This window comes from Rhamphochromis sp. 'chilingali' (assembly GCF_963969265.1).
Source record: "Rhamphochromis sp. 'chilingali' genome assembly, chromosome: 14".
Lineage (NCBI taxonomy): Eukaryota > Metazoa > Chordata > Actinopteri > Cichliformes > Cichlidae > Rhamphochromis > Rhamphochromis sp. 'chilingali'.
The window spans coordinates 31,377,598-31,396,341 of NC_137941.1; the positions used below are offsets into that span (position 1 = coordinate 31,377,598).

General features: G+C 40.3%; 1 protein-coding gene across 2 annotated transcripts in view; it reads left to right on the forward strand.

Moving 5' to 3' along the window:
• xpo4 (exportin 4) overlaps window positions 1-18,744 on the forward strand; it is a 59,368-nt gene that overhangs the window by 33,131 nt on the left and 7,493 nt on the right. For both annotated transcript variants that reach the window (XM_080902295.1, XM_080902296.1), the window contains 8 exons: window positions 4,606-4,763; window positions 12,096-12,270; window positions 12,394-12,570; window positions 12,656-12,798; window positions 12,965-13,110; window positions 14,426-14,603; window positions 18,099-18,258; window positions 18,416-18,585. In XM_080902295.1, coding sequence (XP_080758421.1) covers window positions 4,606-4,763; window positions 12,096-12,270; window positions 12,394-12,570; window positions 12,656-12,798; window positions 12,965-13,110; window positions 14,426-14,603; window positions 18,099-18,258; window positions 18,416-18,585 — 1,307 coding nt within the window. The remainder of the gene's footprint in view (window positions 1-4,605; window positions 4,764-12,095; window positions 12,271-12,393; window positions 12,571-12,655; window positions 12,799-12,964; window positions 13,111-14,425; window positions 14,604-18,098; window positions 18,259-18,415; window positions 18,586-18,744) is intronic.

The window sequence follows — 18,744 nt, forward strand, 5'->3', positions numbered from 1 at the left end:
ACTCTCTACTAAACCTCTGCATCAGCTATTCCGAACTGAGAATGAGATAGAGGATGATAGAGTATATGCTGTGGGACATTTATCAAATTTGAGAGGTTTTCTAGGCCAGTTTTATTATGCAAATTTAAGTGCACGTTTTTTCTTTTTAATTCAGTATTTACAACAGTAGCGAAAACGAGCACCGAATTATAATTACTGTCTATTGTTTCTTAAGTTATATAAAATGTACTATATTACGATGTAGATTACTGGGATATGAAATTGCGTTTACATGCCAACTAGAAAAAAGCCTGCATGCGCTAAAGCGTTACATGTTTACCAGTAAACACAATCAGTGTGGAGTGCAGGGACTAATGAGGCTGCAGCAGAGGCCTGCGGGCAGACAGTAACCCAATCTGAGACATGGAGAGAGTGATGGTGGAAAAGAGCGAGCGAAGACAATAAGTTGGGAGCACTGTGTTGATTTGAAAAAACAGAAAGATGAGCCTCTGAGCCCCCTGAGGTAACAGACACCAGGCTTTGTCTCCTTCTATAAATATCATTCCTCATTTCTCCCTGCCTTTCCCTTTCTCCCACTCCTTTTCTTTGTCTGTTCTTTTGCTCTTCGTCTGCATCCTCTCCCCGTCTTGTCTACCTGTCCTTTTCTTTCATTTTTTTTCTCTTTGCTGGTTCTCGTCTTCCTCACCCCACTCTACCACTCTTTCTTCTCTGCCTGGCTACATAATTTATCTACGATAGTGTCAGGTGTTGAAGCTTGGTACTTTGATATACACTGAAAAGCGTGTGTTTTGGAGTTTGAATCCAGTTTAATCTAATGAGAGCTGCTCTAATGAAAGTCGAGGTTTGGTGCCTTGTCAAAATATGTAGTAGTATATACATTTGAACTTCAGGGTATCAATGATAATCTCCACAACAGGGAGTATTGCAGTCAGGATTTCATATTTGATAAATCTAGAAACCAGTCGTGCTAGTGATCAGCAACAGGCTTTATATAACAACATATTTTAACAGTGAATTTGCAATCATCTCCTATAGTTGTCTTCTATGGTCTTTTTTTAAGGCCTTTTTATTTTGGCGAGTTGATCAGTGAACATCAAATTTTTAAGATATCTGCCAGATTGATTTGCCCCTCCAAAGTTTTTGCTAAGATAGGTTTATTTTGTTTTTCAGTGTAGTGATGGCCTCTTTCACATGCAGCAGCATCTCTTTGGGCGTCAGAGTGTTGGAAAAACAACCAAACAAAGTTCAAGATGTTTTATGTGCTTAATTTGTGATGGAATAATCAAGGATTACTAGTGTTTGTCAGCGCGCCGATATTACACCCTCCCATTTCGTAACATAAAGTAGTTTTCTAAAGCTGAGTATAAAAATGATACCTGATTTAAATTTGTCTAATAGTCCCTTGAGGGTCGTCTCCTTGTCTACCTCTGGACTGTATTAGTGCTCCTTAAAAGTCAATTTCTTTTTGTACTTCCAGTCTGCAAATTTAAAATAGACCTGAAAATGCATCAGGCACAAAGTTCTTTGTCAAAATGACCCCGCTTTCATGTCGAGGACCATTATTAGCAATGAGAGCTGGGTCCCCAGCTACAGACAAATGGCAAAAGAGCAGTTTTCAGAGGAGGAATCTGCATATTTCAAGGCCAAAGGTGTCAGGAGCGCATTTCTTTCTTTCTTTTTTCTGGTTTGATTTGTGAGTCGTGAACCATAAATCTGTTACCCTGAATTGGATTGTTAACACAATCCAAATCATGGCCAATTCCAATTCAGTTTATTGAAGTATGGGGGTGCCGGGGGATTTTGGCCACAACAAATCAAATCTTTGCTTATCTCTGCTTCGTTTGCCCGGTTTACCTCCCTGGAATGTTTTCATTTTCTTTTAAACACGATTTGAAGTTAAAGGACAAAGACGGAGCAAGGAGGGATGCGATGCTTCAATAACAGATTCTCGTAGCCTTGGAGCTTATTAAATTGGAATGAGAACTCACTAACAGAAGATGCCAAATGCTGGATCCACAGAAATTTAGGAGGATGGAGGTTGATTATCAGTTTATTATATAGCCTGTTCCCATTTAAAATGATGTGAACAAACTGAACTTTACAACCTTTTGAAAGAAGATCTTTTGTTTTGGAATAGAGTTTTTATTAAACTGGCTAAGATTCGTTTAAATAGCGAGCTATCCCTAATATACTGATAAGGGGTGTTTTTTATATTCCTCAAAATAAAGAAAATCACCTGTGCCAGAAAGCTCTCCTTGCTTTCATCCACTCCCCCCGGACACACTCACTCGCACGTGCTCGCTGAGTATCTCTACTTATAGTCAGAGTCGAGGCGACTGACATTACTGACATCGCATGGTTCACTCGCTGGTGCAGCTGCTTTTTCAGAGCTCGCGCTGTTCAGTCCTTGGGTCTCGCTTGGGTCTGCCTCTTACACCCCTCCCTCTTTCTCTCTCGCTCACTCACCAGTTGCCCCTCTCGCCTCCTCCCCTGTCCTCTCGCTGAGCTCTTCCAGAGGATGACTTCATGCTCTGGAAGAGGGCAGCGACGGAGAGGACTAACGTTATGCTACGTTAGCATCTGAGATCTCTTCCCAGCAGCGCGGCTTACGACAAAACGGACACCACAGCTGTAGGGAAGAGAAGAGAGGAGGAGCGGGGAGAAGGGGCGATAAAGAATTTAGGGGGGAAGCAAGAAGGGGAGAACATTTGAGGGGAGGAGGAGGAAGCACCAGCAAAAGGAGAGAGGGAGGTTGAAAGTTTGATTGCCTCAGCGATGGGGCCATGTGTTGGTTTAAGAGTGTGGAGTTGATGAAGGAGCACTCTCTCTGGATTTAAGAGGATGACAGTTGAGGAGACCGGAGAAGAAAAAGGAAAAGAGCCCGGACCGGCTGAGAAGAGAGCCACAGCGCACAGGAAGAAGGAATTTGAGCTCCAGACGTGCACATAGTGGAAACACATGTTGCTGAGAGGCTGTGATGACTTTCAGAGCTTTTACTGCTGCTGCTTTGCCATACACTTGCCTGTCTGCATGCACAGTCAAATCCAATAATGCTTTTTCTCTTGCTGAAGTGTGACCTTAAACAACAAACCAACCCTCGAATCCCACAACTGAATGGAAGCTCGCAACTGAGACGGAATCATCCAGTTTAGTTTTCGTTGTTTTTCTCCCCCATCAGGAGTCTGTTTCTTCCTCTTCTATTTTGATTGAGGCTGCTCAGCCATTGTTTGTTTGAGACCTGGGTCACAGTGACAGATCACAATCAATTCGCCATTTCACGACGCTTCAGTGTGCTGTGTAGTGGGATTACACCAGTGAGTATAAATCCTGCAGGTTATCAGCTGGTATGGGTTTTGTTTTTTTTTTTCGCTTTTGGGGACAGGAGGATGAGGCAGGTTCACCTTTTTATTCTTGACCTGAGACATTTCTATTTCAAAGTGGTGTTTGTTACATTGCAGTTTAATTTTAAGAATAAAAACTTATTAAAATGCAGAATGCCACGGGCAGTGTTTAATTATGACATAACAGTCACACATTGATTAGATATTATTTCAGAAATCATTATCATTAAACTTCTGATGGGTAAGACATATTGTCAATAGCGCTGTCATTAAAAAATATCTAAGAAAATGGTCCATAGAGGATGTGAACGGTCGGTCTAAGTATTCATGAATGCTGCGTGCTGCTTGTCTTTTATGAAAATATTACAGGTCAGTATATTTACAGGTCACTTGGTTGTGCCACAACAATCTCGCCTGGGATGGTTGGTCATGTTTGTTATTAGGAACAGACTACATTTTACTGGTCAGACACTTATCGTGGGCTTTTGTTCTTGAACCTGCCAGAAAGGTCTGACGATGAACATAATAATAATAATTTTAATAAATAATATTGTTGAAATTTAGGTGACAAATAATTTCACAGTAATTTGCAATGACTTTTGAATAACTGGAATACCATTCCTAAGTTAAAAGAAAGAGAAAATAAGACTAATAGGTTTTGCCGAGCCCACCCATTTTTGAAAAGATTTATATAAATCTTATAAAGTTTGTATCTGTCTTGTGTGAAACTTGTATGAAAAGCATACAAGAGTGAAAACAGATATAAGATCCCTAGAAAATTATATAAATGAAACTTGTATGTTTTGGACACTTCCTAAAACAATATATGAAAGTGGCCACTTTCATGAGTAAATCATATAAGCCTTCTATGAGTCACTATATGAAGTAGTCCACATCTGATGCAAGGCTTTTATAAGTTTTTTCTATTTCTTTTCCATATGGGCAGGTCAAGTGTGTTCAAGCGCTGCTCAAGATTGTTGTTCTCTAGGTTATATTAATATTTGATCCAAAAGAAACTTTTGTTTCCTTTTGGCTGATGAAGACTGATGAAAAAGATCATCTTTTCTTCTTCACTAAATTGTTAAAGCTGACAGACGGTGTTCAGCAGTTTTCCGTACGTTTGCTGTACAGGAGTACTTCATTATCCAGAGCACTCACTGCTTCATTGTGGACTGATTATTGTAGAGGTTCTGTCCTTTTTATGCGAAGGCTCTGCTTTTCTACTTTAAAAACAATGATAAAAAGAAATTCTCCTCTTGTTCAGGTACACAGGAAGATTCGAGAGGACTCTGACATGGCCCAGGATTCCCTTCAGTGCCTGGCCCAGCTGGCCTCCATGCACGGGCCTGTATTCCCAGATGAGAACGCCCAGATCTCTTACCTGGCCCACCTGATGGAGGGGCTGCTCAGTATGATCAATGGGTGAGTGACTATAATAGTTACTGCAGTAGTCTTCGTTTATGTGCTTGTGTTGAGGTATTGAAGTCGAATTTTGGCACAGGTATGGAGAAATGTATCAAAAGTAGATACCAAATTGAATTCTTGTTATTGAGAAACATTGATGTTTTAGCCATGTTAGCAGAATCGTAATGTCCGACGGTCAGTTGAATGTCATTGATTTGTGAAGGATTTAAGTTATAAACCACAATATGATAGCAAGCCAAGTAAAGGTCAGAATTTCCTGCCAGTGCCATCAGCCTTATCTGTGCTTTGCATTTTGTTTTGGTTATTCAGAAAGGGTTAGCTTGCATGCTTGCTAATCTGCTCCACATGGTGATTATTGTACCTACTAAGATGAGCATGTTAGCTTTGCCATTTAAAACACATTAGATTTTGCAAAGTATGCACTCTTTTCAATTATGCACTCTAACTTGCTAATCAGGTGCTGCAGGCTGCTGAATGTAAACCACATTAAGTTGGGCCAGTCTCTATGGTGACCACTCTTTCCGCATTAAATTTTAAGCACAGAGCGTTGTTATCAATAACAAGTAAGTTTTGTGCTGTAGGCTCCATGTTAAAGTAGCTTCCCCATAGATCGCAAGGTTAATACACACTGACCACGAGCTGCACTAAATAAATGTTTCCTTTTATTAAATAATTCCTATTGTGCACGTGCATTTCCAAAAATATGTAAACTTAAAAAAAACGCATTAACATTAACACACATTAAAAGCATTCAAATCATCTAAGGGTGAATTACTGAGTTTACAATTGATCTTTGTCTTGCTCCTGTCTGTGTCTACAGTGTAAAAGCTATTTACCTTTATCTACATCAGTCACACAGATGGTTAAGCAGATAAACCAGGAGAGAACTGGGAAGAGCATTGTGTTACAAAGGCTGAAACTCTGCAGATTTAATTTTAATACTCCATCTAAAATGCGTTCATTTCGGCTGAATACAGCACATTATGCACAAAACAGTAGCAGCAAGCACTGTTGTGGTTACATTATCCTTGGTGACAGCCTCAAAAGCTGTTTATCTCCCCCCAGTATCTCAAGGTTGTCATGTTTCTTAAATTTAGAGACTCAACAAGTGATGGAGGCCAACGTCAGCAGAAGCGTGACTCATACTGTACCATTTGTGCTTTATTTACAGGAAGTAATTGCTTGTTGAGTCTCTGTTTTAACAGCCTCTGATTGTAGCATCTGCGCGCTCTGCAGGAAACTGGCTTCCAGTTCAGTGACAAATGCAGCAAACTAGTAACTTATGTTTCTCAGATTCCTCTTAAACTAAATTTACGTCGAAGTGGATTAAATTATCCCTTTATTCTTCTCACGGAGACACGTTTTTAACCAAAGAAGACAAAAACTGACATTAGCGAGCTCTCGAACACTGGAAAATACTGGGTATGGGTGTGTTTTTTGTATCAGTTTTATAGTCTTCCTCTAATCTAATACAGAACTGCCTGACCCTGTAATAAAACTGATGTGGTTTGCTTGCCTATTCCAGCTGGGCAGCTCGTGTTGAAACCCTTTTAGCATCTCTCTCCCTACAGTTTAAAACCTTTTGTTTTTATTTGAAAAACCTGATTCTTACTAAGTACAAGCAAACAAAAGGGTTTATGTAAATCACAACAGACCATATGAACTGTAAGAAGATACGTCTGCTGTCGTGGATGTTTTATATGTAGTAAATGCGACTATTTTGAGTGATTTTGCACATCGTTTCAATCAGATTGCCTGCTTTATCTGTATTTTTAAATTAAATTAACCGATCCAACCCATCAACATGAGAGCGTGAAGTCAAAATATGAACAGAGGACTAAAACGAAAAGGATACATCATGTAAAAAGGAAAATAAGCCTGATTTTATTTTTTAATAGCACATTTTTCAATCAAATTTTATGATATAATTGTTAGTATTAACTTTCCATAGTGTAGAGGTGAGATAACGCAGCTTTTGTTTTAAGGTTTTTGGTCAGCCACAGTCGAGCATCTTATTCTATAATCGAAATGTCTTTACTATTGCTTGCTAATGTGAAAGCTGGAGGTAGCATTTGCTCTGTTGTCAGAAGTACTGTGTCTTCATTAGTTGTAAAGAAAGAGATGCACCAGAATATTGCGCAGCTTCCACTAGACTAAACTGAGTGTTCCAGCGTTCAGCTTATTATCAGTGCAGTCTATACATGTTTTTCATTCCTGGAGCTCAGCTCGAAGCCAGTGCTTGCCTCAGTGCTTCACATTTTTTCAGCCTTTTTACTACAGATGTTTCCAGCCACATCCTATAGGGTTGTAATTTTGGTTGAGTCATGACTCCGTAACCAGAGCTTCCAGTCAGAGGTAATGCAGCGCTTGCCTTGTGACATTCTCTAACAAAATAATCTGGGAGTCTGGTTTCAAGGATTTATTACCAGAGTAACCTGCGAGTGTGTATGTCTACCTTTGGATAAGACCACATCTAACAAAAAAAGCCCTCTTTAATCTCCAAGCGGAGACCAATGTATATGCAAGCATATTCTAATTTATGCTGTATTCCTTGGCTGACTCTATTCAGCTGTCACAATGAATTGTGCTGGCAGGTGTGTGGAAACCAAAGCACTTCCTCTGTCTGGGGTTCCTGTTTTGGAACCTGCTTGTTAGCAGTGCTCCTGTGAAGGTGTAGAGCTTGTGATCTTGTGGTGAATATTGCGAGGCTATTGATTGTCTCTGCATCTGGGTTCAGCCAATCAGTGTGTTTTGGGATTGGGAAGGATGCACTGAAAGAGGTTACTTCTCCATCTTTTAGCAGCAGGGTGGGACAAGAGTTACTGGTTAAGAAGCTGAAGCTGGGTTTCAGGCTGAAACCAGTGGCGGTCTGAGCCTTGTCCCAGTATAAATAGTTGTTTTGTTGTTTTTACTTCTTCAGTTTATATTAATGTAATCAGTCTATAAAATGACAGAGAACCAAAACATTAAGTCCAAGGTGTTCTCTTCAAATTCCTTGTTTGCCTAATTGATTATGATTCAAAATGCAAACGAGAAAATCCGCACACTGGAACAACCTTGAAGTCATTTTCTTTTTTCTAGAAAAAATACATTTTTAGTTGATGGACAGATTGTTTCAGTGGATCTGTAGTGTAGGAGAGCCGGTGTTACACACTGCTGAGTGTGTAACACAGGTGCTGGATCTTACCAAACTCCTGATTACTTCTTATGTTTTGGATCAGTTCGTATACTTTTCATTAGAGATTATATGAACAAAAATGATCAAATATGTATCCTTCACCTACAACAGTGGCCTTCACACGTAGTTCTTATCTTCATCTTCTCTGCAACAAACTGATAAACCCAACGATCGCTGCAGATAATTCAACTACTGATTCATCTTTTTCAAATCAAATCACTTTTATTGTCACATCACATGTGCAGGCACACTGGCACAGCACATGCGAGTGAAATTCTTGTGTGCGAGCCCCACAAGCAACAGAGATGTGCAAACACAACAACACAAACGAGCAAAATACAAGAATGGCCAACCTGAAACTAATAAATATGTACAATATATAATAGTGTATGCATTTCTGGATGTGTATACTAAATATTTTCCTACGTGTGTGTGTGTGTGTGTGTGTGTGTGTGTGTGTGTGTGTGTGTGTGTGTGTGTGTGTGTGTGTGTGTGTGTGTGTGTATATACACATTTTTACAAATTAAATAGTAAAATAATAATAATAATAATAAAATGTATAAAATATACAGAGTTGAATATGTGCAAAACAAGTGGCATTACTGTACAGTATGGAGTGCATAATGTTGAAGTTCCAGTAGTGAAGCTGAGGTGTCTATGACGTGTTCAGCAGTCTGATGGCCTGATGGAAAAAGCTGTCTCTCAGTCTGCTGGTTCGGGACCGGATGCTGCAGAACCTCCTTCCTGATGGAAGCAGTCTGAACAGTTTATGGCTGGGGTGACTGGAGTCCTTGATGATCCTCCCCGCTTTCCTCAGGCAGCGCTTCCTGTAGATGTCTTGGAGGGAGGGAAGCTCACCTCCAATTATCCGTTCAGAGCAACGTTCGCTTAGTTAGCATCCTGGCTGGATTAACCTTGGATTTCAACCTTCCACTTTAATCAGACTGTTTTTAATGAAAACTATCTATAAACTGCAGCATTTAGAAAAAATGTTTCCAGTCAAACCTTTTTCTAAAACAGTGTTTTGATGATTTCTAATTGGATTTTCTTAACAGATTCACTTTGTAAAACTGATGGCACTTAAAAAAAATTATATTATAATGTTATAATGAAAAGAAAAACTGTCAAGTGGAAGAATGAATTTCCACAACTATTAAAGGACACATGTGATTAAGCTGTGAGAGTCCTATAAATTCAAATATTCTTGACTTATGTTTGTTCTTAAATGTGAATAGGATATGGTAATAAATGTTTTAATAGGATATTTCTCTAGTAAATTTCAAGTACTCTAGCTGTTCTCTAGGAAAATTCAAAATATTAGATATCAAGAGGTTTTTATAATTAGCATAGTTTAGTTTTTATGGGTAATATGCCTCATCAGAATTTTAGCATTGGATCTTTCACCTTTAGGTCAGCGATGCCTAACCTATTCTCTCTGAAAACCCTAAAAATGCCTGCAGCCTGATTGCCCAATTTAAATCACTTTGAGAAGGTTAAATGCTTGAATGTTTCAATGAAGATGGGACCTGTTTTCGTGTTGTAGCGAGCATTGATGAGAAATTTAAGTTATTTCAAACTATTACTGAGCCCTTTGTGAGAAATAATTTTGACCCAGATTTGGACTTTTTTTTTTAAACGAAATGAGTGAAGGTTTTATATTTTATTATCAGTTGATGAAATTTCCAGAATAAAAATTTCTGAGTTGTAGCGGCCTTCAGAATGTCGATGAGCTTCAGGAAGGGTTTCAGGTTTGTCGTTGTGCCAGCCGGGACTGTTTTAATTCTCTTCTTTCCAATGAAGTGCAGTCTGGTTCAGAGTGCAGCTGCTTTTAACAATAAGAGGATAAATAAGGCAATAGATGAGATCCAGTTACTCCTATTTTTAGGTTTCCGCCTCTCTTCCAGGTCTTTTTAGAATATAATTAAAGATTTTATGTCTTGGCAAAAAATCTGATATGTTTGGACCTCGACCTCGATTTGACTTGTTTTGGCTACAAAACAGTGGAATCACTCCAAGCCCTGTACTCCTTTTAAAAACGACACTCTTGCTTTAGTTTATTTGATTTTTTTTTACTGTAATTGCTGGTTTGAGTTTCTGTGCAAATTGCATCACAAGTGTTTCGCTTTAATAAGACTTTAATACCAAAGTCTGTCAATCAGATACTTTGTTTTTTTTAAGGCACTGATTAATATTTGAATACGTGAAATCTAAGATCAATGTGAATAGGTTTACTCACCTTAGTCAGCATTTGTTTCACTGAGTTTCAGCTTATCACTTTTTAGTTTTTAGCCCAAACAAGCTTAAAATCAATTCATACAAAAAACCCACATTTACTTAGTTACATTTATTCTATATTTATACTGAATAATACTTTAGTTTGGTGGTAATTTTAGTAACCAGGCTTGCACTCTTTATGTTAGCATTAACCATTAATAGAAGTCGCCATATATAAAAAAAAGAATTTTAACACAGTAATGTTTTTAATTAGGGTTTTTGCATCAAAGTGATACATGGGTCTGAAACAGTATACTAGAAAAGTTTTCTATTTAATTGTGGGTGTATGTGAGGTCACTGTGGTTCTGATGTGAATTAAATTGGTGCACTTGTATGTGCAGATCAGACACATAATGCACACACATGCTCGCTGTTGAACCATGTGACCAAGTGAGGAGGGGTCTCTATCTTTTTTCTTTTTTTCCTCCTCTCAGCAACTCTCACTCACTGTAATGACCTATTCTTGGAGCTTTTTTCCAGTTGCCTCATCGGAAAACCATGTGGAGAGGGACGGCCGAGCTACATCGATTGAACGGTTCTGCTCGCAATTTAAGTCCATCGGAGAGGCCTTGGCTAGGCTCTCTAACAATGTTACTCTCTGACTTGGTCTGAGTGTGGAGAGGTGTGTCAGCTCAAATGCAAAGGCAACACAAGGAAGGTGCAAATACATTAAAAGAAATCTTCAGGGTGGTTTGGAGTGGCGCTGCGGCTTTTCATTATACTTTAATTGGACATTTATTACATCGGGTAAGCAAAAGCTTATAGCATGGTATAAAGGGCCCAACACACTCGTTGGTAGCAAGCCAAGCATGTCTGTACACTGTAAAGTTTACGAGGGTCTAATGTCCTGCTCACTACATGATTTGGTTGAGATATAATTATTAAATATTATCAGAATATTTCAAAAACTCTTTAACATCAGTACAGCTAGTTTTAAAAAAGCCTTCATGCTCACAATTGACACGAGGATGTTGTTTTAAAAAGATACTGTATATAAAATTCCCTTTGCAACACCTTTATTTATATTATTGTTATTAAGTAGAGAAGTATTGCTTTTAAGTAGGAAGTTGTTTTTTTTTTTGGAGAAACCGTTCCAGCCTGGTTTCATCAGTTATGTTGTTCATGTGGAGCTTCTTTTTCCCCCATAAAACTCACATATAAAAGATGGGACATATTTCAGAGTTGGATAAATGGGCAGCCATAAGTTTCAAAATTCTTAACACACAATAAAATTTTAAAGGCCTTTGTTTCTGTTTTGTTTTTGCCTTTTTGACAACCTTTTGAAATAAGACATTATCACGTGTCCTTTTTTCTTCCCACTTTAAACTGATTTAAAACCATTCAAATCTCATTTTCAGAATTCAGCATGTGAGGAAAGTATGATTTCCAGTGTGTCCCGTCACGGCATGCTTCACAGTGCAATCTGATGACAAAATGCTCTTTGAAATTGAATTCTTGCAGCGTGCGTGCGTGGTGGTGTTTGATGCTGAAACACTATAAAAATAACCTCCGATGCATCTGTGGAAAACAGCTCAGGGGTCAAGTTGCCCACGAGTTTTGGTTAAGGATCAACTTTCATGTGTGTTTCCAAACCTCCGTCACCAGCAGGGAAACTCGGAAAGTGACCCCCAGTTCGGCCTCAGCCTCACCCTGTGGAGTGGAAACTGGCCTTCCTTGGGCCAAAGCACTGATTTTAACTGAAAATTAAACAGATGCTTTTTGAAAGTGTTTGAAATGTGCATCACGTTTACTTTCATTTATTTTCTGCTGGTATTCCCACAGCAGATACAGTAAACCTTGATTTATGGCTTTAAAGATGAATCTGCTGCATATTTGTAGCGCTGTTAGCTCATAAAGTTTATTATCCTCATTCTCAGGATTGAGATCGAGGACTCGGAGGCAGTCGGCATTTCTAATATCATCTCCAATCTGATCACCATGTTCCCACGGAGTATTTTAACGGCACTGCCCAGCGACCTCTTTACCTCCTTCATCAACTGCCTCACGCTGCTCACCTGCTCGTTTGGACGCAGCGCCGCCCTGGAGGAAGTGGTGAGTTTCGACCCCTCTTCATCGAATCCAGTTCTCAGAGAAAGGTTTTAGAGTTCACTTTGCGGTAATAAGTGTTCACAGGCCTTCCAATTTTGCTTAAAATGAATTTATAATAAATTTCAGCTGGATAAGGATGACATGGTTTACATGGAGGCCTATGACAAGCTGCTGGAGTCGTGGCTAACGCTCGTGCAGGACGAGGAGCATTTCCCTCGCGGGTGCTTCGTGCAGCCAGCCATCCAAGTTTTCAACTCATACATCCAGTGTCACTTGGCAGCTCCCGACGGCACGCGCAACCTGGTGAGCCTTTTTCTTTACTGTACACGAAGAACACTGGACTCGGCAACATGTTATTTATCTCACACTTTTCCTGAACCACGCTCAGTCGGTGAACGGGATTTCCTCTCACGATGAGGAAGAGATCAACGAGCTGCAGGAAGACGACAGAGAGCTGTTCTCAGACCAGCTGTCCAGCATTGGCATGTTGGGACGTGTGGCAGCTGACCACTGTATCCCTCTGCTCACAAGGTAAACACACAGCAGCTTACCAGCTCGACCTGGTGTGACCTCTTTCAGATTACAGATCTGGTGATTGTTTCTTTATCTGGTTAGTTTTTTGTATTCTTTTAGTTTTTTTTAAGTGCTGCACTGCTTGTGTTTCTATTTTTATATTTCCATTTTGACCTGTTTGCAGCCTGCTGGAGGACCGAGTAACACGACTGCACGGCCAGCTGCAGAGGACCCAGCAGCACCTTATGGCCTCGTCTGACCTTGGATCAGTGGACCGTAAAGTCCTGGATGACTTATATGAGGACATTCACTGGCTCATACTGGTCTCAGGTCAGCAGCAGGACAGAAATATTACGAAAAACAGATTGACTCATACTGCGTTTGTGTGTGGTTATACAGTTTCCCCCCTCCTCTCTGAACCTGCAGTTACTGTAAATCCAGCACTGTTGCATTACCTCACGGTGGTTGTTTCTGAGAGTAGAGAGTAGTTTCCCAGTGTTTGGGGTTCAGTGCAAACTTCCCAAGATCAAAAATAATACATGCACACATAGTATTGAATACACTTTGAGAAAGTAAATGAGAAGCCATCTGATGTTCTCGTAGAAAAGAATATGGCTGTTTAATAAGTTCTCATAAATGTTTTTTCCAGTGCAGCTTTTTTCCATTTAATGGCTTTATGTGTAGGACAGAAGAACAGAACCCCACCCAGTCTGTGGGTTTAATTAATGAAATATTGCAGCCATTATTGTGAATTTCTCTGTATTACCATTCAGGCAGGGTTGACAAGTGTCCCAAAAGGAGACTCCTGTTTTTTTCTTCTTCTCTCAAATCTAATTTTAAAACGAGTTCAGAGTAAGTGTATTTCATGCATGCAACACTTTTTTTGCACTAAATTTGTCTCTTTTCAGTTATTACAAACAATTAGCACCCTAGCCCTGAGAAAGTAGAGCTGTGCCTGTTTTTGACATGACCAATGCCGTTTTCATATTTTATTTTTGATAAATAGTTGCTAATTAGCAGTTAATTATAATATTAATTTGAATTAAATGAATTAATTGTTTAGCTTGCATTTTGACAGCTTTAGTTTAGCTTTAGGGTCGTAACCAACACCATAAGCACATTTTAAGACCCCAGTCATTTGATTAATGAAGGTGACTGCCTTATAAGGCGACCTATTTCAGTGCACCTATTAGCTAAAGCAGCTACAGCGTAAGTCGGGTATATAAAAATGTATTCCCTGTACTGTTAGCATCAAGGAAGAATGAGTTGGAAAGACCAAAATGGTATTCTTGTGTCAGGTTGTAAACATGTTTTTTTTTTCTGTGGTAAAGTTAGAACATTTAACATGGGAGTCTATGGGGCTGACACAATAAATAATCATTTATTTTTTTGTTATAATTTCATCAGAAGGTTCATTAAACACTCCATCTTTAAAAAAAATTGAATGTTCTGGCAAATATATCACAGTCCAACCTTTAACAGTCTAAGAGCAAAAAATGTTCCAGTTACAAACATAGAAGACTGGAAATGAAACAAAAGCCAAAGTTAGAGCTTAAACTGTTAATTTTTCTTCACTTCACTTTTACCCTCATAGTAAAATGAGCAGGCTTCAACGTGGCTACCTGTACTTGTCTGTGCTCTTTAGGTTATCTACTAGCAGACGATCCTCAGGGTGAAACCCCGCTGATCCCCTCAGAGGTGATGGAGTTCTCCATCAAACACTCAACAGAGGTGGATATCAATACAACGCTGCAGATCCTCGGCTCACCGGGAGAAAAGGCCTCGTCCATACCGGGCTGCAACCGCACAGACTCTGTGATCAGGTATTGCGCTCTGTTTATTTCATGTTTGTTTGCTTTTTGTTTTGTTTTTTTGTCATAGCCTTCACATTTTTTTTCAGATGTTTTTAAAAATTTAAGTATCTTAAGTTGAGCTGTGGTACGCTGTTACTTGCTCTTCTGGCTTAGCTGTTCAGACAACAATCTGTTTAAGGTTCCAGCAGCTGTCTGAGAGTTTTGTCATTGTGTCTTCAGATGTCAGCAGAAGTAGTTGCCCAGTAGTCGGGGACCCACACATGTTAAAACCATTTTTTCTGAGTAGCTGAGATGCTTAAATCTCACATTCATTGCTGTTTTCAAAAGTTAGAATTTGCAGCTCCAGACTGTAGAAACGTTGAATCTTTGTTTGCTTTGTGCTTTTTGTTGCATTTTGACTGCTGGTTTATAATTCTGATATCACATCTTTGGACTCATACAGATTAAACTGTGTGTTGAGTCTAAGCCTCCCTCTCTACGTGCAGTTTCCTCACTGCCGGGAGTTAGTTGGACGCAAAGTTTGTCACCGTTATTGTCCCATAAATCTAAAGGTGGGCTCGTTTCTTTGCATTCACTCAGGTCTGAATGTGGAGCTGTAAAAACACAGGAACACGTACTGTGGTAATACGATAGTTTAATGTTGGGCGGTCCAGACAAACTCTTTTAAATATATCTGTGAAGGTTCTCAGTCATCCAGGTCATCGTAGTCAAAGGAGCTTGCACCTCACCATTTGACCTTAGAACTGAAGAAGCTTCTCGGATGAGAGGTGAAACGTCTTCAAGTAACTTAAAGAAGTCCAGACGCTTTTCTTTGCAAGCTCCTTTGACTCTTTTAAATATAAATGCACACGTATGACAAAACATGCATCAGTGTAATTCACAAATATTTGAGTTTTTACTGAGGGTGGCTGATATTTCCAGCTTTTTTTCTTTTACGACGGCAGCACCTCAGTCATTTTTTCTAGTTTCTGTGTCGCACTGTTGTTACTCTGGGATTGTTGTACATTAGTGCAAAATGTTGGTGCTAAAAATACACCAGCAGATAATTAAATACGCTCAAGCATGCAAAGTATAGCTCTAGGAGCTGTTACCGGATAGGATTTATTTTTTAGCATCTATTAGCTGTGCAGCTTGCAGTGTTGGGAGCCTTGGGCTGCTCGGAGGCTTTATCATTGCACTGGATGCTCGTCTGTTTAAAGGCATTCGTGTGTGTGTGTGTGTGTGTGTGATCACAGTGACGACAATAGACATTCACAGCAGCCACTGATGTTGTCTGTTGAAGGTCATGGTGCTGTTGTCTTTTCTAGATTGTTCATTGTGTATAGGTGTGTGTGTGTGTGTGTGTGGTGGATTGCAGATATGAGTGGCTGATGGCATCAGGTTTCCCAATAGCGAGCAGGCGACCCCAGCCCCATAAATGTCAGCGTGGTTTTGTTTTCTGCAAACAATGTGAAACTGTGCACTGTCCTCCTGTAAGCTGCTATAAGCCCTCTGTCTCTCTGTCCTTTTGTATTGTGTGTGTGTGTGTGTGGACTGGGAAGCTTACTCTTTAACACACGGGCAGCAAGAGGATCATCAGCTGATATGTGATCATTTTGCTGTAGCGGTGGGGTATAATTTCGTTGCTAACAATAAAATCAATGGCCAGGCATTAAATATGCCTGTGCACAGGGTATAAGTATAAAGTGTCTACACAGTCTCTCCATAGTCTCCTTGTTGCGTTTTAATTCCTCCAGAGCTGTATATTCAACATTGGTATATTTATTGGCCATCTCAAAATGGATAGAAATAAAGACACTGAACATGCTGAACCATGTTAAACGGTTACAAGCGTGACGTTCTCCGTGGTTTCTCGAGACCTTTTCACATCTGTCACTTCTGCTCAGTGTGTGAAAAGCACAGCGTGCCAGTGGTGGACCTGCCAATTCTGGTAATCAATGACAAATGCCAGTCTGCTTATATGGACTCATTAGAGCAGTGGTTCCCAAACTTTTTTCGCTGGGCCCCCCTTTGTTTTACAGAAAAATGTTCGCGCCCCCCCTTGCGCACACACACGCACGCACAAACACATCCTCCAACCACACACACCCATATTTTGCTCCATTGCGGTTTATTTCACACCTCAAACATTTAGTAAACAATTAAGCAAATACAAGTAAACTGCAATAAATAAACCACTAACTCTTTTACGCTACGTCCGCACCTACACGGGTATTTTTGTAAACGCAGCTGTGTCGTCCACACGGAAACGGCGTTTCAAATCACCGAAAACTGAGATTTTTAAAACTCCTTTTTTGCGTTTCCGTGTGGACGAGGAATACAGAGTTCGTCACGCAACGTCAAAGGGATGCGCCTTTTTTCACGTCACGCTGTGCGCCACGTTATTGTTTACATAAGAGGAATTGCAGAAACAAAATACTGTTAATCTGACTATCTGCAGGTTTTACACGCTTACACACACACGCAGTTACTGACCCTCCGTTTACAAAGGCAGAGGCGTCACGGTGTGATTATTTTACATGTAGTTGTTTTTTCCTGTGTAATAATATTCAACATTGCTATCAATACATTTTTCAAAAAGTGCCTCTCTGTGCAAAATGGGTTTAAAAACATCAACAGCTGTGGGATCCTGTTTGTCTGTGATTTGAACCGGGGGAACAAATCGTGACAGGATCAGCCTGATATTATTTGTATCCTGCTGTAACTTTACTGTATAAAGAGCAAACATCTCCAAAATGTCAGGAGTAGTTAGTCATTACAAGTGTTTGTGAACTAAAAATCAAGAATGTGGGATCCTGTTTGTCTGTGATTTGAACAGCCCAGCGCTGCTCCCTACAAAGGAAAGACCAATTCTGCAGGGAGACCTACCTCGGCACTTGTGCAGGTGAAACCAAAGGGCAGATATGCTTCACCATATTTTCTAGTCTTTGGCTTAGAATGAAGTTGGTTTGGAAACATATTCAGCGATGCTTCCTCTCCTGCTTTGCGTTTGTGTGGGCGCCCGTGATAGCAGTGTCCAAGCATTGTTGTGTTTTGTTTTTTCCCTTTTCATGCCGCACCCCCCCTGCAATGGCCCCACACTTTAGGAAGGTCTGCATTAGAGGGTTTCAGGCCCTCAGGCAACCCTCATGAAGTCTTTTTCTGATTGTTTGATCAGAGACATTTGCAACAGTGTCATGCAGAAGGTCAATTTTTTGGCTCTGGCAGTGCTCATTCTGTTCCTTCTTGGGACTTCTACGGCCCTGTCCAGCTCTCCTGAGTAACTTCCTGTCTCCTGGAATGTCCCCCATGCTTTTGATACTGTGCTGGGAAAAACAGCAAACCTCCTGGCAATGGCGGATGTTGATATGCCATCCTGGTGGAGCTGGACTACCTGTGAAACCTGTGTAGGGTGCTTTTGTGTGACAAATATACCTCTAGGTGCTGTTAACGGATAGGATTTGTAAAAACAAAACAAAAAAAAGATGGCGGTGAAGCTCTAAATCCAACTTCCTTTGCCTTCAGGTTGCTGTCAGCGGTGTTGAGGACGTCAGAAGTGGAGTCCAGGGCAACCAGAGCGAATCTGACGGAGCTTTTGAGCCCGCAAATGGGGAAGGACATCGTGTGGTTCCTCAGACGATGGGCTAAGACGTATCTGCTCGTGGACGAGAAGCTCTATGGGCAGGTATAAGGCTGAGCTAACCGATCGCTTCATCAATCAGATCTTTTCTACACTGTCGCTGTAATACACATTTTTGCACCAGTTGGTATTTTTCTCCAATAATGGCCATAAAGCAGGCAGTCGTCTTCTATCCAGCTCATCCTTTTCTACCCTTCCTCAGATCAGCATCCCCCTCAGCACAGCGTTTGGTGCCGACACAGAGGGGGCCCAGTGGATTGTGGGATATCTCCTGGAAAAGGTGATCAACAACCTGACCGTGTGGAGCTCAGAGGCTGAGCTAGCCAACGACACCGTGGAGCTGCTGGTGACGCTGGTAGAGAAGCGGGAGAGGTAAGAACATGTTACTCTTTGATAGACAAATAATGTTTTCAGGTAATCGGAAATAAATGTTCAGTATTTAAACTGAATGTTTAGATGACCTTCCCATTCCCCAATGACACATTTGTTACACATAATATAACCACATATAATTTAACCATGAGCATGTTT